Genomic DNA, 22,561 nt, shown 5'->3' on the forward strand with positions numbered 1-22,561 from the left:
TACAGTCCTTTCAATATCAATCTATAGCTGACATAAAGAATTGTCTCAACAGTACAGACAACAAGAAGTCCCCCAGTCTGAGAGAAAAAACACTACATCTTGAGGCAGCAGTCCTTTAAACTTCTGAATAATTTTAATTGTTATGCTGGTTCTTCCCCCTACTTTGAGCCAAAATTTTTTTTCCTTTGTAATTTATGCCATTTGCCTCTGTTTCTTTGAAAGGAGAGCAAACAAAAGTCTAATCCCTCATCCAATAAAAAGATATCTAGTTTCTCTTGCTCAGTCAGATGACTTGAACAGGATCAAGTACTAAGAGAACTGGAAAATGTGATTTGTAAGCCATAATCAGTAATATCTGAACAGTGTTACTGAATGGGAGTACTACAGCACTACATTAGATTGAAGCTCCTTGAAGGGAGGGACCATCTTTTCCTTTTTTTTTTTTAAAATCTCAACAATTAGCACATGGTCTGGCATATAGTAGATGCTTAATAAATGTTTAATGACTGACTGCCTGACAAGAATAGTGCAAGCATTCCAAGAAGAGGGGGAAAAAGTCTCAAAATTCATTCTAGGCCAAATAAGTTTGACTTTGATTTCTGGGAAATTTATAGAATGGATCATGGGAATGATTCCTAAACATCTAGAAAAGGAAGCAGAGATTATAGAGTCAGTATGACTGCATCAAGAATAACCTTATTTCTTTTGTTGAAAGGTTACTAAACGGGCAGTAAAAAGACATAGTGACAGGGTAGGTAGAAAGCTAGATTTAGCCAAGACCACCTGGATTCAAGTCCTGCCTCTGACACACACTGGCTGTACAACACTGGACAAGTCACTTAATCTGTCAGTGTTCTAAGGAAATTTTTGAAGAGTGTATGTTTTATTGAGCAAATTAAGAAAGCATGGAATAGTTTACCTGTTAGATCTGTGGATAAGGGAAGAAACTGGGACCAAAAAAGATGCACAGAGCATTATAAAATATAAAAGAGATAATTTTCATTATATAAAATTTTTAAAAGTTTTCACATAAACAAAACCAATGCAACCAAAATCAGAATGAAAGCAGGAAAATTGGGGAAAAAAGGTTTTGCAGGAAGTATTTCTGATAAAAGCTGCATTTCTCAAATATGTAGAGAACACAGTCAAATTTATATGAATACAGATCAAATTCACCAATGAATAGGTGGTTTTCAGAAGAAATCAAAGCTATCTTTAGTCATATGAAAAAATGCTCTAAATCACTATTGATTAGAGAAATACAAATTAAAACAACTTTAAGATACCACCTCACATCTATCACATTTGCTAATATGACAGAAAAGGAAAATAATAAATGTTGTAGGGAATGTGGGGAAACTGGGACACATACACTGTTAAAGGGAGGGAGGGATAGAATTTGTAACTCAAAACTTTTTTTAAAATGTTGAAAAATTGTTTTAACATGTAATTGGGGAAAAAACAAAATATTATTAACCCAAAAAAGTTTATGTTTCAGAGAAGATGGCAATATATATAAGCAATGGGAGTTCCCCCATGAAGGAGCTCCCTACACCAATGAAATCACAGGTCAAGTCCCTATTCCTAACAGACTAAACTGGAAGACTACAGACTTAAAATATCCCATAATATTTCTTGTGGAAGAGAAAGAAGAACATGATCTTCATGGTAATTAGATAATTTTTTTTAACAGGAAGAATGGTTGGACAGTGAAATGAATGTTGCATTACGTATAAAGGTTCTAGGTTCAAATCTAAAAATGTGCCTCATCCTAAGCTGTTCAATGTTTTGATCAGTAACTTAGGAAAATGGTAAAATGTTGTGAGATTTAAAATTGGATATTTGATCATAAATCTCCCCTACTTAACTTTTCCCTTAATTTATCTCCCAGACTGATAAATGGAAGAAGCTTCTGGTTTTCTAGTTAGAGCTTTTATTGTATGGTAGTTACAAGGTGATGTTGATTAGAGGGATAGGAAAATAGAAAAACAAAGCAAATCATCTTAAGTCTAAGCTTGGTCTATATTCCATATAAAACTCACCAAAAACCCAAGGCCACCTTTGGGGAGAGAGAGAGAGAGAGAGAAAGAGACCGAGTCAAGTGCGTGCTGCTGAGAGCCAGGCCGAGTCGAACTCCAGTCAGTGTCTGTCTGTGCAGCGCAGCCAGGAGACCAGCGGAGCAGGAAAAAGGTGGCCTTGGGTTTTGGGGTTTTTTTTTTTTTGTTTGAGGACAAAAAAATCACCCCTCTGTACAAAACTTTCCTCTCTCCATTTTCTATATTGTTATTAACATATTGTTAGTTAGCATAGGTTATTATATTCTGTTATTTTTGACTGTTTCATCAAGGAAACATCCCATTTCTTGAGGAAACAAAGCGGGGAACTGTAACGATTGGAATGACACCACCTGCTGGAGACTTACTGTAGAAGAGTTCCGCCCATGAAGCGAAGGTCTTTGAGGGCAAGACCAGGAGTCTTTTCTCTGGCGTCAGGAAGTGACACAGGCTAGTGGGAGGAGGAAAGAAGAGACTGGTGCTAGGTCTCACTTTCTTTCCTGAGGACGCTGGTGGAGTTATCCTCAATTTTGAAATCCATGAGACTTGGATTATGGGAACTTATCATTTAAGACATTAATTGCCTTTATTCTGAGTTATCAGATGACAGTGGACCGAGATGCCATCCAATCACAAGAGGAATACATGCAACAGCAGACACTGAACTGTCACATGAGGGGAGACATGCATGAAGTCAAGGTATGGCCGAGGGAACAGCTTTTGACAAATGTTGAGGTTGGATTCTCTTGGTTTAATATTTTATTTTATTTTTCCCCACAATACTGCACAGATGGCTGGAAGTTTTGATCCCACCCATCTCACTTCTACTAGATAGGAATCTAGGCCTTTTCTTCTCTCTTTACCAAATTCTTATTCTCCTTAATAAATGCTTAAAAGTCTAACTCTTGCTAAAGCTTATAATTTATTGGCAACCACTCATTGGATATTTTAGACAGACTAGCTAGACTTTTAACCCTTAATAATGTCATGCTTATCAAATTGGCAGATGATATAATGCTGGGAAAGATATCTAAAATACTGAATGAGAGTCAGGATCAAAAGAGATCTTGACAGTTTAGATTAAGGGTTCTTAATCTTTTTGGACTATTGCAATAGTCTGAAAGTTGGTCGCCCTGACTCAGTTCTCTCTTTACATCAATCTACACTCCACTCAGCTGCCAAATTGATCTTCCTAAAGCAAAAATCTGACAGTATTATACTTGCCAGTCTCTAATTAGCAAACGCTAGTGACTTCCTATTACCCCCAGAATCAAATGGAAAATTCTATTTGACTATTTAAGTCTTTATAAACTTATTATCTACCTCACCAGTATTGTTAATACCTTCCTACACTCCATTTACTCTGAAATTCAGTGACACTGGCCTTCTTACTGTTTGGGGGCTTGCAAGGTAGAGGGAGGGGTAGAAAGACAAGAGATAGTGATCGGATAAAGGAATTTCAGAGTTCATGATAGAAGTGGAATGCTTATGAGTAATGACAACATAAAGGTTATGATAATCTTGGGGCAACTAGGTGGCACAGTAAATTGAGTTCAAAGTCTATATTTAAGTCCCAATGACTAGTCTAAAGAAATTAGGTGACTTGTCAACCCCATGTAGGTATAACAAGTGGAAGCATTATGATTTAAACCCAGTCAAAGGTGTGTGAAACAAGAGGTAAAATTTTAATTCTCACAATTATTTATCTAATATCTAAGCACAGATGAACAGTAATGCTTAAAGGATAAATACAATTACTGGGCATAGAGAAATTGAATGGAAGGGTGGGTAACATTGTAATAAGAGATATGATAATGTGCAAGTCATTCCTCTCTTCTCTGTGGACCTCAGTTTTTTTATTTTATAAATGAAGTGTGACTAAAGGGATTTTTTTTTTAGGTATAGATTGAAATGGTTATCCACTGAGGCCCCTTCCAATTTTGAAATTTAGACAAGATTGTTTCTAAAATATCCCTTTCTTGCTATAAGATTCTATGAATTGGGGATAGCTGGGTGATGAAATGGATAAAGCACCAGGCCTGGACCCAGGAGAACCTGAGTTCAAAAACACTTGACACTTACTAGCTGTGTGACCCTGGGCAAGTCACTTAAACCTCACTGCCCCACCAAAAAAAAAAAAAAAAGGTTCTATGAATTCAATAAATATTCCCACTTCCAAACATAAGCATATACATTAAATACTTAATGTTATTAATTTCACCAAGGAATATCCCATATTACAAAAAACAATAACATTAAGGAACAATCAATCCATCAATATTTACTAAGTGTAGGTACTTATCACTTATGTGATATGGACTGTGCTGGGAAGGCACTGACAATAAAAAAATAGAAATGAGAAAAATAGCCTGGACTAGTAGGGGTTTTTGTGTGTGTGTATGTGTGTGTGTGTGTGTAAATTCTATATAACCTTTATCTTATTCCATTAGGAGCCTTTATTTAACCTATACATCATTAATCAATGTCTATTAACATAAGATACCAAGTTTTATATATTGTCAGCCTTATTCTTTAACTACTTCCAAACTAAACAAAGGCTGCCACCTTGTGGACTGAGGGAAACAGAGGAGAACAGAGAAGAGGAGTGAGAGGGGGAGAGAGAAGGGGGAAGGGGAGAGATAGGGAGAAGGGGGGATAGAGGGATAGAAAAAAGGGAAGGGAAAGGGGAGAGAAAGGAGAAAGAGAAGAGAGGGGAGAGGAGAGGAGATGAGGGGCAAATTTAATAACTAGTATTTTTGAAGACTGCTCCCTCTCGGTGGGCTTTGCAAGGCTTTCCAGGAAAACAATGAATAATTCCCATCTAATTCTGTATACTTTGTATTAATTGTACAATCAGAATTCTGAGAATGAATCTTTCCCTAACAAAACAAAGCCATTTTAAAGTATTTAACACATTTTTTAAAAACAGCAATAACAGAGAAGACAAAGCCAAAATAGCCAAGTGATGGAAGAACTGTGCTAATCTCCCATAGACAAATATATCAAATAACGATGGGGAAATCCAGAAAAGATCAGTTGTTTATCCGACTCAGCTCTGTAGAGGGAAGAGAGATAGGAAGCCCTCTAGACACTGGAGCCAGGGTTGGGTCAGTGCAATGCCACCCACAGAGCACTCCAGTGCTCAGGGAGAGGCTATATATCAGGGCAAGAGGAAGTACCAAATCTATATGGGGCACTACCAGACCCATACAGGGTCAACTGTACCAGTGACAAGTGCAAATAGGCAGTCTTGTTGTCCACTACCCAGGTCCAGGTCACAGATCCAGAGCAGACTGGGAAGGTGACCTGCACAGGGGAGTGGCATTCTCTAGGTGGGGAGGTTCTGGGTATGTACTGAGAAAGGAGGAAGTTCACAAACCAGAAGCAGCACAAATTAAACTTAAGCTCTGTACAGTCTCATTTCCAGCGTCTAAACTAGTCTACAGAAAAATAACAAAGGCAGGAAACTCATACCAAAGAGAAGTCTATGATTCTGCCACTATGAACCAACAGAACTTTCCAGCTGGCTGATGGAATAGAGTCCAGCAGCAGTCTCCTCTTACACAGATACAAATCTAGGTCATGAACTTTTAGAGCTCAGACCAAGAAAATAGCAATCGGATTCTGTCATAGATCAGATAACTATGGAAGCACTGAAAGCTTGCAGGTCCCCAGCCTATTGCTGACATATTAGAATAACACAACACTCAACAGCCCAAGAAAGCAACAACAGGACCAGACTAGACCTTTGCTCCAGAACTGTGGCAGAGCCTAGCTCTAACACCCAGTCTAAAGTCAGGAAGTAGGCTGGAAAAATGGGCAAACAAAAAAGGAACACAACCATAATGATCTATTATGGTGGAAGAGATGCTCAAGGCACAAATATAGAAGAGAATGACTATAAACATCTACAAGCAAAGCATCAGAGAAAAACATACCTTGGACAAAAACTCAACTAGAATTCCTGAAAGAGATGAAGTTTTTAAGAAGTTTAAAAATGTTTCATAAATGGAGTAAGCTTGCTAAAGAAAAAAATTTAAAAGGAAAGAATTTAAAAGTGAATAAACAGCATGGCACAAGGTACAAAACTTTGCCCATGCAAAAAACTCCCTCGAAATTAGAATGAACTAAATAGAAGTCAATGACTCCATGAGGCAACAAGAAATCTGAAAATAAAGTCAAAAGGCTGAAAAAAATAAAAGAAGTATCTCATAGCACAAACAAATGACCTGGGGGCAGCTAGGTGGCACAGTGGATAGAGCACCGTCCCTGGATTCAGGAGGACCCTGAGTTCAAATCCGACCTCAGACACTTAACAATTACTGTGTGACCATAGGCAACTCACTTAACCCCAATTGCCTCATCCAAAAATTAAAAAAAAAAATGACCTGGAAATCAAATCAAAAAGAAAAAAAATTAATAATCACTGTACACTATGACCAAAAGTAAGAGCTTAAACATATTTCAAGAATTTTTTTTAACTGCCTAAATTTCATAGAACCAGAAGATAAAATGGAAATAGAATCCATAGGAAATAGAATCCTGAAGGAAAAAAAAAAAAAGGAACAAAAAAGCAAAATGAAAACTCCCAGAAAATTATAGGAAAAATCCAGAGCTTTATGATAAAAGAAAAAACATACCAAGCATCCAGAAAAAAGAATTCAAGTATCAAGGAACCCCAGTCAAGCTCACCTATGATTCAGCAGCCACTATTATAAAGGAGTAGAGAACTTGGAATAACCTATTAAAGAAAACTAAGGATATGGCTTACAGCCCAGAATGACCTACGTAACAAAACTAAAATCAATCAATCAATCAATTAATCCCTCCCTCCCTCCCCCCCACACACATGAAAAAATGGACCTTTAATAAAATACAGGCCTTCTAAACAAAGAGACTGAAATTCAAACACAGGAGTGAAGAGAAACATAAAAGGCAAATATGAATGAAGAATAATGGACTAAACAAAGATATACTGTTTATATTTGAATATGATCAAAGATGATATGAGTCTTCTTTTGAACCCTACCGTCATTAGAAAGGGAGTATAATTAGACAAGACCTGGGAATGCCTCTCATGTCTAGAAGATCTTAAGAATGGAAAGAAAGGGGAAGAGGAATCCCTTTTGGGGGAGAGGGGAGAAGAAATTATCTCACATAATCAGGGTATACAAGTAGACTTCCATGCAATCAAGAAGGAGGTGGGAAGAGTTGACACTTAAACCTCACTCTCATGACTAGTCAAAAGAAAGAAGGGCATACAGAGTTAAGTTCAGAAATACATTTAAATCAACATGGATAGGAAGAAAAGGGGATATGGGGGAAGAAAAGGGGAGATGGGGAAGGAGGAATCATAGGAAGGATAGATCAAGAGAGGGATTGGTTCTACATTTTAAACTCTAAAGATGTACAAAAATATTGATAGCTCTTTTTGAGGTGGCAAAGAATGGGAATAGGAGGGTGTGATGGTAAGGTGACTACACATTTAGTTTTACCTGTCACAGTTTTAGAGAGCCAGCCAGGAGAGCTGAACCCCTCAATCTTCTGATCTTCACATTGGGTAAGAAATTTTCTATTTCCATATGTCTGTCACTTTAAGTTTTCAAATGGATTTGTTCAACCTCCTAAGTACTTTAGTATGGTTAATCAGACAAGTGGAAGTTAAGATCATGTTTACACTTGGTCCATTTGAATTTGAATATTCTATTCTTATTTTTATCTTTTGTTTTGTTTTGTTTTGTGGTAAGAAAAGGTAGAATGCCAAATAGCTTAACTTCTATTTCCTCTAAAGAAAATTCACCTTTGGAGGAGAAAGAAAAGCCCCAAATTCTACCCCTTCAAGAGATGTTCACTCATGACCTTAAAGGTACTGTAGTAAAGCTCAGACAATATACACCTTTTGGGCCCAAAGATTTGAGTTCATGGAAACAAAATATTCCTAAATTTGATGAGGATCCCACAACAGTTATCAGCCAGTTTAGAGGAATTTTCAGATCAGCCCACTTGGGGTGATGTTACTGATATCATGTAAACAATATTATCCCCAGGGGAAAGGGCTTATATATTAGCAGCAGCTAACTTCTTAGAAACATCAGGAAAAGTTAATATTCAATGGCCTCTAGAAGACCCTAACTAAGACCCCAATATCCCTGAGCATTTTGATGAGTTGCAGGAAGCAAGGGAAACATTGTTGAAAGCAATGGTATCCTGTGCTAGCAAGACTGACAACTGCCAAAAACTTATAGGTACAGTTCAGGAACATAATGAAAGACCTAATAGATTCTATGATAGATTGTGTAAGAGTGCCAAACAATATACTAGATTGGACCCATTGGATTCCAGAGATGCCCACTTTATCTCTAACCATTTTGCGCATGAATCATCGCCAGAAATACGGAAATATTTTGAAAGGCAGTGTCCAGGTTGGAATGCCCTGGGTACTGACAGAATTAAAGAAATAGCAACATATACTTATGAAGGAAATGAGAGGGAAGAAAGGAACAGGCAGAGCATTTTAGCTCCATTACAGGAAAGCATGAGGCGGCGAGGTCAGGTACTTGAGAATTGCTATCAACCCCTAATAATATTCTCACAAGGGGATGCCCATCAGTTGAGGAATGGATAAATAACTTAAATGAATTTGATGGAATACTACTGTGGTAAACTGTTATTACCCATGTCAGGGTAATAACACAACAAGGACTCTAGAGGCTTAACGATGAAACATGCTATTGAAATCTTGATAGGGAAGTGAAAAACCCATAGTGCAGAATGAGACAGATATTATTTTGGACATAGATGAGGCAGAATTTGTTTTGATTGACTATACATATCTGTAAAGGGTTTTGCTTCTTTTTGCATTCTCAACCAGGGATAAGGAACTAAGGTTGAGGTGGGGGAGTGAGGAAGATTATGGGTGATTAAAACAAATATTTTTTTAAAAATAACTATACCATTAAAGAGAACATCAAAGTATTCCAGTGATAACTTATTTCTCCTAACTAAAGAAAGTTTTCACTGTTTTCCTCATTTTTAAAAAGAGCAGAAAGTAAGCAATTCTAAGTTTTATCAAAAAGTTAGGTGATTGGGATTTGGGGAGTGAGAAAGAAGGCATGCTGAGACTGTACTTTAAAGCTTTGACTTTTATTTTACATATATCTTGTTCAAGTCCATGGCTTTTAGTTCCCAAAGGAAGCAGAACTTTTTTTATTGTCACAACGCTAATGACTGTGTCCTCTTCTGTTAATACAGAGAAATAAGAGCTTCTCAAAGTGGATATGATCTTCTAAAAGACCTAATTCAATCCAACATGAAAAGAAAATGGGGTCCTGGAATATGAGGCCAACCAAGCAATAATTTTTTCAAAGTTATTTAGGTTACCCCTCTTGATTGCCAGTATCTGCTTTAATAGTTTGGCCAAGTCAACTAGGTTCCAATCAGGGGACCATATTTCCTTATTAATATGATATAGTCCACTAATGTAAATTCCTCAACAAGATCAAATTTAAACAGTAACAAAAGACCATATTGTTACATTAGGTTACAACGATCCCTAGATCATTTAAATTTTCAGTAATAGCAAAACAGCAAATTTACCATACAAAGAACTCTTCTCTTTGAAAATATTGAAAAATTAGGGGCAGCTAGGTGGCGCAGTGGATAGAGCACCGGCCCTGGAGTCAGGAGTACCTGAGTTCAAATCCGGCCTCAGACACTTAACACTTACTAGCTGTGTGACCCTGGGCAAGTCACTTAACCCCAATTGCCTCACTAAAAAAAAAAAGAAAAGAAAAGAAAAAAGAAAATATTGAAAAATTTATTGTTGTTTTAGCATTTTCTAACCAAATACTACAGAAGTGCTGTTCTTGTAATAGATCAAGAAAGTAAAGAATTTTTTTTACAAGATCAAAACCAATTCAGGCTAAACCCACATCAGTTACTGAAATTCATGTCCACTGTAGGAGGGCTTACATCTGCATTTAATTTATGCTGGGATGAAGTCAATCAGTATAGGTTAAATTTGGGACATGCCTGATGTGTACTATAGTCTGACTTTCCTGGGTAATTTAGTAATTATAAATTTTTGCTTAGAAATACATGGCTTAATTTTTTTACTGTTATAAGAAAATTCTTTTGATTCTATGAAAATGCTATTATGTGAAATTTCTTGGACTTGTTACACTTTTATGAAAACTATTCTTATTTTATTAGTGACATACTTTTAGAAGCCATTTATATGATAGCCAAAGCACTTTTAGCACAAGATTAAAGATACAACTATGTGAATGATAAGTCTGTAACTGACTTTCAAAGTTTAAGGTACATCTAGAGTTGATGATGGAATTAGAACCATGACTTTGTGTGGCTTAAATTTAAATGTCAGTCACTGAAGCAGAACTGTATATTGATCATTTCATGAAAAAAAGTTCACAGTTCCCCAATATGTATAAGTGATAATTGCCAGAATAATTATATCCAGTTATCAATGAGACATTACTAATAAGAAGAATCCAAATAAGTGGCTTTGGAAAAGGCTACTATAACCATATAACTATAACCATAACATGAGGTTTTACAAAAACGTTTTGACAGGCCATTATCCCACACTAAAAACATAAACACAAGAATCTTTCACATGTTCTCACAACAAAGAACAGAGACCAATTTATGCTTCACATACCTCCCCATTAATTCACAATGCTTACCTGGAGACTATGCTTGAGCCATTATAGAGGTCACTAGCGTAAGACAAAGTAGCCAAGGGTCGGACTGAATTGTATCGAGTGAATTTGGAAAGGCACTCTTGAAACTCATCCAACTGGCTTGCAGTCCTACTGTCATCTAAATTGAGATAACAAAGACTTAATGAAAAAATTAGAAATTATCTGAAAATAAACAACAAAATAACATCCATTTTTTAAAAAGATTGACTTTAAAGTTCATAAACTATTTTCTGAGCACACCATTTGATAACAACTACTCTCCAAAGTTAATTTTCTGATCTCTCACTCAGCACCTCTTAAACACAATTCTATGTAATGAAAATTAAGCCTTTGTGTGAAACTATTTCACTTTCCCTTTTTTATTGAGGAATAACTTCTTTTACGTACCAACCAATAACTTCTTGAAAATGGAAAGCTCTCTTGGCCGAGATCAAGTTAAATAGCTTTATTAAACTAAACAAAATTTACAACAACAAAATAAGTATCAGAACAAACACTGATTAGTTTCAAAGAACATTTTACAAAGATGTATACTTATAAGATTATTTCTATTTTTATTTTCAAACCATGTTTCACAATAAATTTTATTTTAAATAAAAAGAAGCTTCCTTTCACATTATACTTTTTTGAATGGCCAACTTAATGGGAGATAGTATGCAAAATTTCAGCAGAACAATGATTTTTAAAAGTCAATATTTAAATATCTTTCAAGGAATAGAATAACATACACATATACACACAAAGTCTTGATGAAAAATTACAAAGAATGCAGCACATTATCCAACTTGACACCTTGGCATGTATTTTGAAATCCAGTGACACTGACTTCTTTGCTATTCCTCAAACAAGACACAACGATTTCTCAAGTGGCATTTTCTCTGACAGTCCCCCTTGATGCCTGGAATTCTCTCTCTCTCTCTCTCTCTCTCTCTCTCTCTCTCTCTCGATCTTCACCTTCTGTTGTACCTAGCTTCCTTCAAGGATCTATTAATTCTAGTGCCCTTCCTTAGTTATTATTTCTAACTAATCTTTTATATAGTTTGTACATGGTTGTTTACATGTTATTTCCACCAGCAGACTGTGAACTCCTTAAGAAGTCTTTAACTTTTCTCCATGGCACTTAACACAATGCCTGGCAAGTAACAGGCACTTAATGTTTCCTGAATGCCACTATACCTTTGGCCCAGGTGCCCCCAGACTTTGAATTTTTTCCCCTCTACTTATTTCTTTTACAATCCCTGGCATCCTTTCAAGACTCAAATGTCATCTTCTATAAGAAATCTTTTCTGGTCCTTACCTCCGAAATATTAGAGCATTCCTCTCCTAGGTATGGTTCCCCTACTCTACATGTAACTTGTATGCACCTATTTATATACATGTTGACTTTATCTGTCATTAGAATATAAACTCTTCATGGGAATGAGCTGTTTTTCCTTTCTTTGTAGCACAGTGTCCGGCATGTATAATAAGTGCTGACTTACACCACTAAAAACTAAGCCATGAAGCATAGTGCTTGGCACAGAAGAAGCACTAATAAACGTTTTATCTATCTGAAAACATTTGTCAATTGAAAATATTTATACACAAGTAGAGCATAAATGGAACAAAAAAATAATGAAAAGAAATACAGTGGAAGGAAGTGATAAGTTATAAATATAAATATGTTGAAAGTTTTCTCTTCTACTTTAATTAGTCCTAAGTGTTTACTTAATTACCATTACTGCTTAAAGGAAAATTAATGATAAATATAAAAGAAAAAAATTAAAACAAATGTGCATGAAGATGGACTAACATACTGCAAAGATCCTAAGTGATACTTTTCTTCAATGAACTCTCAATAGTTTAATCACATAGGGAATTAAATTATAAAATGACAGTTTTAGCAGCAACCTTGAGATATTAGTCCATTCTCCTGTACAGTGGAAGAATACATATAAGCTATTATTGAAGAGCTATTTGTTGTTTTTCAAGATGACGCAATGCATAGAATTATATTTGGATTTCCAAGCAAGGAATGAGAAGTTTTCTTTAACTTCCTAGGAAACAGTTATGGGCAATACCATATTTCTAATATCATGTATCTTATTCTAGGTTAGAGGTATATAATTTTCTTCCACAAAAACCAGTTACACTAAAGTAATGCACTAATCAATCAACCAGCAAGCTTTTATTCAGCTTCTATTATTATATGCTAGGTAGTGAAGATATAAATACAAAAGCAAGACAATCAAAGAGACAGAATACTCATTAACTTGTCACCCTTTAAGCTATAAGTTACCAACTTAAGAAAAATTTCAAATTTAGAGATAATTTTCAATTCAACCCTGTAACAATGAAAATGACAATAATGATAGCACATAACATTTACTTAACTCCCTTAATATTTACAAGACACTTACTAACTGTGTGAACCTGTGCAAGTCACTTAACCTGATTCCCTTAATCCCCTGGAAAAGAAAATGCCAAACCACTCTAGCAAATTCCACAGATATCACTTGCAAGCTAATGGTCCATGGGGTAATGAAAAGTTGTAAACAACTGAACAACAACAGACATCTTATTTAAGGCCAAAAAAATCCTATGAAGCAAGTACTGCAATCATTATCATCACTATTTAACATATGAGGAAACTGGGGGGGGGGGGGTCAAAGGTTTAAGCAAACAGACAAGGATAAACTAGTGTCAAAGGCAAGATTATAATCCAGATATTTGTTGTTCCAGGTTCACATTCTAATCTACTATGCTATACCTCCTCTCATATAAACTCAATATATTTTTATTAACAATGAGGAATTTCAATTATTTTTGACTTCTGCCGGAGTTCTCTCCTTGCAATAAGCAGAAAAGCAAATAATGGAATTTCCTTTAATGATAATTTTATCCTCCAAAAGATGGAGGTACTTCTACCCTGGATTTAAATTTTACAAATAAAAGAGACTTGGTTGATCAGATAAATAGAAAAAAACAGATCCAAGATACCTCTGAAGGACTTAAGAATGAAAAAAAAAAAACAATTGATGGTATCCTGAATACAGACCGAAACTTTTTTTTTTCATTTTATTTTTCTTGAGGAAATATTTCACATGACTACAGATGCATAACCTATGTAAACTTGCTTGCCTTCTCAATGGTGGGGGAGGGAGGAAGGGAGAGAATTCCAAACTCAAAGTTTTAAAGTGAATGTTAAAAATTATTTTGGGGGCGGCTAGGTGGTGCAGTGGATAAAGCACCAGCCCTGGATTCAGGAGTACCTGAGTTCAAATCTGGCCTCAGACACTTAACACTTACTAGCTGTGTGACCCTGGGCAAGTCACTTAACCCCAATTGCCTCACTTAAAAAAAAAATTTTTTTAATTTAAAAAAAAATTATTTTTACATGCAATTGGGGGAAAAACAAAATATTAAAGAATAATTTTTTTAAAAAATTTTTAAAAGAATGGTTGAATTACCTGAAACCCATGATGAAAACAAACAAACAAAAAAGAGCCTGGACAGAATCCTTCCAGAAATGATCAAGGAAAACTGCCCTGTAATCCTAGAACTAGAGGGTAATATAGAAATTCAAAGAATCCACTGATCACCTCCTAAAAGAGATTCCAAAATGAAAACTTCCAGGAATATTATAGCCAAATTTCAGAGTTCCTAGATCAAGAAGAAAATACTACAAGCAGCCAAAAAAGAAACAATTCAAATATCATGAAGTCACAGTCAGTATAACACAAGACGTGGCAGCTTCTACATTAAGGGATCAGATGGCTTAGATATTCTAGAAGACAAAAGAGTTGGAATTACAACCAAGAATCACTTACCAGCAAAAGGGGAAAAATAGACGAAATAGAGGATTGTTAAGTATTTCTGATTTGTTTTTCAAATACAAGATTCAAGAGAAGCAAAAAAGGTAAAAGAAAGAGAAATCATAAGTAATTTAATAAGGTTAAATTTTTTATATTCTGATATGAGAAGATACTTGTAATTCCTAAGAACTTTATTATTATTATTAGGGCAGATAGAAGGGAATATACATGGAGTACACAGGTATGAGTTGAATATGCTGCGATGATATTTGAAAAGATAAAATTAAGGGGTGAGAAAGAAGGATGCACTGGGATAAAAGTCAAGTGGTAGATAGAATGGGATAAATTATCTCACATTAAATGCAGAAAAAAGTTTTTACAGTGATGAGAAAGATGGAGGGGGAGGTAGAAGACAGCACTTGAATGTTACTTTAATCAAAATTGGCTCAAAGAGGGAATAAGATACTCAGCTGGGTATAGAAATTTGTTACTCTACAAGGAAGTAAAAGGGCAAGGGGACAATATAAGAGGGGTGGGGGTGATAGGAAGACAGATTAGGGGAGGCAGTGGTCAGAAGCAAACCATTTTTGAGGAGGGACACAGTGAACGGAGGGAGAGAGAAGGATAAACAGAAAAAAATAGAATAAAGGGAAATACACAGTAATCCTAACTGTGAAAAATTATTGCAAATCTCTCTGATAAAAGCTTCATTTCTCTCAATGCATCCAAAATCAGAAGGGAGAAAGAAAACTGGGAAACAATTTGTATAGCCAGTACTTCTGATAAAGGCCTCATTTCTAAAATATATCAAGAACTAAATCAAATTTATAAGAATCCAAGTCATTCCCCAATTGAGAAATGGTCAAAGGATATGAACAGGCAGTTTTCTGATTAAGAAATCAAAGTTATCTATTGCCATATGAAAAAATGCTCTAAATCACTACTGATTAGAGAGATATAAATTAAAACAACTCTGAGGTACCACCTGACACCTATCAGATTGTTTAATATGACAAAAAAGGAAAATAATAAATGTTGCAGAAGCTGAGGGAAAATTGGAACACTAATGCATTACCGGTGGAGCTGTGAACTGATCCAACCATTCTGTAGAGCAATTTGGAATTATGACCAAAGGGCTATAAAGCTGTGCATACCCTTTGACCAAGCAATACCACTATTAGGTCTTTTCCCCCAAAGAGATCATAAAAAAGAGGGGGTAGCTACGTGGCGCAGTGGATAAAGCACCGGCCTTGGATTCAGGAGTACCTGAGTTCAAATCTGGCCTCAGACACTTGACACTTACTAGCTGTGTGACCCTGGGCAAGTCACTTAACCCCCGTTGCCCCCAAAAAAAAAAAAAAAAAAAAGAGAGAGAGAGAGAGAGAGAGAGAGAAGGAGAAAGCCAATAAAAAAGGGAAAAGGATCCACATGTACAAAAATATTTATAGCTGCTCTTTCTGTGGTGGCAAGGAATTGGATATTGAGGGGTTGTCCATCAATTGGGGAATGGCTGAACAAGTTGTGATATATGAATGTAATGGAATTCTATTGTGCTGTAAGAAATGATGAGTGGGTGGGTTTCAGAGAAACCTGGAAGGACTTGCATGAATTGATGATGAGTGATATGAGCAGAAACAGGAGAAAGAACATTGTACACAGTATCAACAACATTGGGTGTTGATCAACTGTGATAGACTTGATTCTTCTCAGCAATACAATGGTCCAAGATAGTTCCAAAGGACTCATGATGGAAAAGGCTCTCCAAATCCAGCAAAAAAGAACTATGGAATCTAGATGCAGATCAAAGCATAGTATTTCTTTTGTTTTTGGTGCTGTTGTTTTTCTTTTTTGAGGTTTTTCCTTTTTGCTCTGATTCTTCTCTGATAACATGACTAATGCAGAAATATGTTTAATGTGATTGTACATAGATGACCTATATCTGATTACTTGCTGTCTTGGGGAGGGAGGGAGAAAAATTTGAAACTAGGAATCTTATAAAAACAAATGTTGAAAATTATCTCTACATGTAACTGGAAAATAATAAAATATTTATATGGGGAAAAAAGCTTCATTTCTCAAATACATAGAGAACTAAGCCAAATTTATAGAAAATTAAGAGCCATTCCCCAGTTCATAAAATGTCAAATGATGTGAACAGGCAGGGTTTTTTTGTTTTTGTTTTTTCAGGGGGGGGGGGGGTTGTTGTTGTTATTTGGGGAGGACTCAGGTCCTCCTGAATCCTGAGCTGATGCTCTATCCGCTGTGCCACCTAGCTGCCCCTGAACAGGCAGTTTTAAGAAGAAATCAAAGCCATCTATAGTCACGTAAAAAATACTCTAAATCAGTATTGGTTAGAAATGCAAATTAAAACTACTCTGTAAGGGGCAGCTAGGTGGCGCAGCAGATAGAGCACTGGCCCTGGAGTCAGGAGTACCTGAGTTCAAATCCGGCCTCAGACACTTGACACTTACTAGCTGTGTGACCCTGGGCAAGTCACTTAACCCCAATTGCCTCACCAAAAAAAACCCAACAACAACAACAACAAAAAAAACAAACAAACAAACAAAAAAAAAAACCCTACTCTGTATTAACACCTCAACATCTCTCCAATTGGCTAATATAACAGAAAAGGAAAATGTTGGAGAAAATGTGGGAGATTTGGTACACTAAAAAAGTTCTGATGGTGAAGCTGTGAACCTGATCCAACCGTTCCAGAGAGCAATATGGAAATATGCCAAAAGGCTATAAAAGTGCATATATCCTTTGACCCAACAATAACACTACTAGATCTGTATCCTAAAGAAATTTTTTAAAGAGGGGGAGGGACCTAAATGTACGTTTTTTGTTTTTGTGGTGGCAAACAAGTGGAAATTGAGAAGATGTCTCTAAAATGGGAGAGATGTCCATAAAATGGGAAATGGCTGAACAAGTTGTGGCATGTGATTATGATGGAATACTACTGTACTATTAAGAGATGTCTTCAAAAAATCTGGAAAGACTTACATGGACTGATGCAAATGAAGTGAGCAGAACCAAGAGAACACTGTATACAGTAATAGCAATAACATACAATGAACTATGAATGACATAGTTATTCTCAGCAATACAATGACCAAAAATAATTCCAAAGAACTTAAGGTAAAAAATGCTATACACCTCCAGAGAAAGAACTGATGGAGTCTGAATGCAAGATTGAAACATGCTTTTTTTTTTTTTTTAAAGTGAGGCAATTGGGGTTAAGTGACTTGCCCAGGGTCACACAGCTAGTAAGTGTTAAGTGTCTGAGGCCAGATTTGAACTCAGGTTCTCCTGACTCCAGAGCTGGTGCTCTATCCACTGCGCCACCTAGCTGCCCCAACATGCTTTTTTTTTTTTTAATTTTCTTGACTTTTTTTTTTAGTCTGTGTTTTCTTTCACAACATGACTAATAAGGAAATACATTTTGCATGACTGCACATATATAGCCTATGTAAAATTTTTAACCTTCTCAATGAGTAGGGAGTAGGGTAAGGGATAGAGAGAATTTAGAATTCAAAATTTTAAAAAGCAAATGGAAAAAAATTGCTTTTTACATGTAATTGGAAAAAATTAAGTTTTATTTAAATATTTTTAAAAAAAACAATGATGTGATAATATATCAAAGCCTATGAGACACAGCTAAAACAATTCTGAGGGAAAACTTAATATCTCTAAATGCTTTCAACTACAAAAAAAGAAAAAGAATAATTTACTGTACTGGGCATGCAATTAAAAAAACAATCATCAAAAATGCTCAACTAAGTAATAAAATAGGAATTATGAACATTAAGGAAGAGACTAAGAAAACTGAAAACAAAAGAACTATTAAACTGACTAACTAGAGTTCTTTCAAAAAAAAACACTGATAGCTAAAAAATTAGCTAACCTGATTTTTAAAAGAGATGAAAATTAAATTGTTTAAAAATGAGAAAGGAGAACTTATAACCACCAAATGAAAAATCAAAGAAATAATTTGAAACTATTTTGCCTAATTATATACCAACAAATATGATAACTTAAGAGGAAAGAGATGAATACTTACAAAATATAAATTACATAAATAACCCATTCTAGGAAAAAAGAAATTTGCTTAATTGTGAGTGAAGTTAACTAAGAAGGACAAATTAATTTTGAAAAGATATTTGTTAATTGAAATTCTTTTTTAATAAAAACCTATTTTTTTTTAAAGAACACAAAACTAAATAGAATGGATTAGAGAGGGAAGAAGCTAAATCAATCAATTAGTAAATATCTATTATGTTCCAGACACCATTTAAACAGTATTATTGTAATTATCTCAGTAAAACATACTAAGGACCTGAAATTAGATGATGGTAATATAAAGGAAGAGAAAGGAATGGATGCAAAGCACATTTTGAAGGTTTGCAATGCCATTACACATATTAGCTCATTAGAGATAAGAGACTGGAATTCAGAAATATTGTTCTGAATTCTATTTAAATTAATTTACTTATTCAGAAACATACCAATCAAACTACCCAAAAAATATTTTATAGAGCTAGGAAAAATAATAACAAAATTCATCTGGAAAAACAAAAGGTCAAGAACATCAAAGGAATTAATGGAAAAAATGCACAGCAAGGTGGCCAAGCCATACCATATCTAAAACCATATTATAAAGAGGAAGTCATCAAAACTATTTGCTACTGGCTAAGAAATAGAGTGGTGGATCAGTGGAATAAATTGAGCACAGGAGACATGTTAATAAATGACTATAGTAATCTGCTATTTGATAAACCCAAAGACTCCAGCTTCTGGGATAAGAAATCAATATTTGACAAAAACTCCTGGGAAAACTAGAAAATAGTATGGAAGAAACTTGGCATAGACCAACATCTAATACCATATACCAAAATAAGGTCAAAATGGGTACATGATTTAGACATGAAGGGTGATACCATAGGCAAATTAGGAGAGGAAAAAATAGTTTACCTCTCAAATCTAGAGAGAGGAAAAGAATTTATAACCAAACAAGAAATAGAGAATATTATGAAATATACAACAGATCATTTTGATTACATTAAATTAAAAAGGTTTTCCACCAAAAAAAATGCAACCAAGATTAGAAGGAAAACAGCAAGCTGGTAAACAGTTTTTACAGCCAGTGTTTCTGATAAAGGCCTCTTTCTAAAATATCTAGAGAACAGAATCAAATTTATAAGAATATAAGTCATTCCCCAATTGAGAAATGGTCAAAGGCTATGAACAATTTTCAGAAGAAGAAATTAATGCTATCTATTGCCATATGAAAAAATTTTCTCAATCACCATTGATTAGAGAAATGCAAATTAAAACAACTGTGAAGTACTATCACACACCAATCAGACTGGCTAATATGACAAAAAATGAAAAAGATAAATGTTGGAGAGAAGATGTGGGAAAATTGGGATGCTAATGCATCGTTGGTGAAATTGTGAACTGATCCAACCATTCTGGAGAGCAATTTGGAACAATGCTCAAAGGGCTATAAAACTGTAAAAGGCTATACCCTTTTACCCAGCAATACCCTACTAGATCATAAAAAAGGGAAAAGGACCCACATGTACAAAAAATATTTCTAGAAGCTCTCTTTGTGGTATCAAAGAACTGGAATTTGAGGGGATGCCCATCAATCGGGGAATGGCTGAACAAGTTGTGGTATATGAATGTAATGGAATACTGTTGTGCTATAAGAAATGATGACCAGGCAGATTTCAGAAAAACCTGGAAAGACTTATTTGAACTGATGCTGTGTGAAGTGAGCAGAATCAGAACATTGTACACAGTAACAGCAACTCTGTTTGATAATCAGCTGTGACAGACTTAGCTCTTTGAAGAAATATAATGATCCAAGACAATTCCAAAAGACTTATGATGGAAAACGCTATACACATCCAGAAAAAGAACTATGGTATCTGAATGCAGATTGAAGAATACTATTTTCACTTTTTGTTTTTCTTCTTTCTTAAGATTTTTCCTTTTTGTTCTGATTCTTCTTCTACAACATGACTACTATGGAAATATATTTAACATGATTGTATCTATATAACCTAAATCAGATTGGCTGTTGTCTTGGGGAGGGGGAAGGAGGGAAGGAGAAAAATTTGGAACTCAAAATCTTATAAAAGCAATTGTCAAAAACTGTCTTTACATGTAACTGGGAAAAAATACTATTAAGATTGAAAAAAATAAATAAAAATAAAAACAAATACTGATCTGAATATATAGATTTGGGAGCCATCTTTATAAAGATATTAACTAAAACCAAGGAAGAACATAAGAAAATAAGAGAAATCACGTGGAGGAAAAAAGACAAACATCAGAGCCTTGCTAGGCAGGCAAACAGATAGCAGGAGACTGAAATGTTCTCAAAGGACAGAATGAAAAAGATCAGTGAGAGAAACAGGAGACAACACTGTGAGAAAACACCAAAGAAAAGTTAGGTGGTGAAAAGCGTCAAAAATTGCACTGATGTCAAAAAGGATGATAATTGAAAAAAAGTCACTAGATTCAGAAATTAAGAAATTTGATCTTTGTCTCATAATCAACAAAATCTGGTTCAAGTCTGTCAGAGATAGTCTGATTTCATCACCCTAGGCAAGTCCAGAGTTATAAATCTGAAGTTCTCTATACTAATAAAAGCACAAGCTTGGGCAGGGAAAAAAAAAAGAAAAACAAGAATCTTACACATAGTAATTAGATAAGCATGAGAGGGTAAATAATATATCTCACTGAATAAACCCCAATAAAGTCAAACAGCTTTGTGTAGTAGAGACAGTGCTGGGCTCAGATTAAATTGAGTGAGTGAGTGACTAAGTGACAGAAAGTCAGAGAGACAGAGAGAGAGAGAGAGAAAGAGACAGAGACAGAGAGACAGAGAGAGACATATCCTGAACAGAGACTAGTCAACTTTATGAGCCTCCGCTTCTTTAACTATGTTGTTGGTCAAAACAAAATAAAACAAAAAAACCCTAACAAGATGATTATCAGAATCAAGTGAAACAATGGTAAGAATCCATAAATTATTATATAAAGCCAGCTATTGTTATTAGTTTTATTACTAGAGGTCATCATCATCATTGTAATGCTATGTAGGAAAATGACATTACTTTGAAAAGAAAAAATATATATCAAGTGGTGCACTGGAAAATAACAATACTGCCTATAAGCTAGGTACAGGTTTAATATTAGCAAGAGGTGGAGGAAAAAATGTGGCCTTTTCTCTTATTCAAGTAACAATAATAAATAAAGAATTCAAATGATATTGCTAACTTTTCCAATTTTCAAATATATTGCAGTTTAACGTTTTACATTTTACATTCTAAAGACTTAAGTGGTTGTGATTAAATTCAACTGAAAGCCTGAATACAATGAAACATTTCAGTAATGGTCCCTCTCTTTTAAAAAAAAAATTCCAGAATGAAAAAATTTTTAATGAAGAATAATTGTATAAAATACAAGAAAGGGAAATAAGCAAGCTGCATTTATAAAATTTGAATAATTGCAAAAAACTAGGATTAGTAGTCTACAGGTGGTTTTTAAACTATTTTTCTTCTAATATTTAAAATGTTGTACCCATGATTATACTTAATTCAACGACAATTCAATAAACATATACTGAGTACCTGTAATGTCAAAGCCCTATGCTAGACACTGAGGACAGGGAAAGAATAAGAAGAGTCAAGAACTTACGATGGTTTTTGGGCAGATGCTCCAGAGTCTGGAGGTGCAGACAGCAGTCATGCCCACAAAAGTTCAAGTTTAAAGGTGAATCAACCACCAAAAGAATTAATCAATCAATTAATCAATAAGCAGGTGTTACTTACCTACAAAGTATGAGACATTTAGGCTAAGGGTACAAAGAATAAAAGAATCCCAGCTCTCAAAGAGCTTATAGTCTAATGGTGGAGAAAGGATATATTTAAGAGTGCAAATGATTCCAGCTTCCCTTTCTTCTCCCTTTGATTCTCTA

The 22,561-nt window shown here is 35.0% G+C and overlaps 1 protein-coding gene across 5 annotated transcripts in view; it reads right to left on the bottom strand.

Moving 5' to 3' along the window:
* The window catches only part of COP1 (COP1 E3 ubiquitin ligase), a 240,336-nt gene that overhangs the window by 119,027 nt on the left and 98,748 nt on the right, over positions 1-22,561 (bottom strand). For all 5 annotated transcript variants that reach the window (XM_044004926.1, XM_044004924.1, XM_044004923.1 and 2 more), the window contains one exon: positions 10,760-10,895. In XM_044004926.1, the coding sequence (XP_043860861.1) occupies positions 10,760-10,895 (136 nt within the window). The remainder of the gene's footprint in view (positions 1-10,759; positions 10,896-22,561) is intronic.

This window comes from Dromiciops gliroides, chromosome 4 (assembly GCF_019393635.1).
Source record: "Dromiciops gliroides isolate mDroGli1 chromosome 4, mDroGli1.pri, whole genome shotgun sequence".
NCBI classification, from domain to species: Eukaryota; Metazoa; Chordata; class Mammalia; order Microbiotheria; family Microbiotheriidae; genus Dromiciops; species Dromiciops gliroides.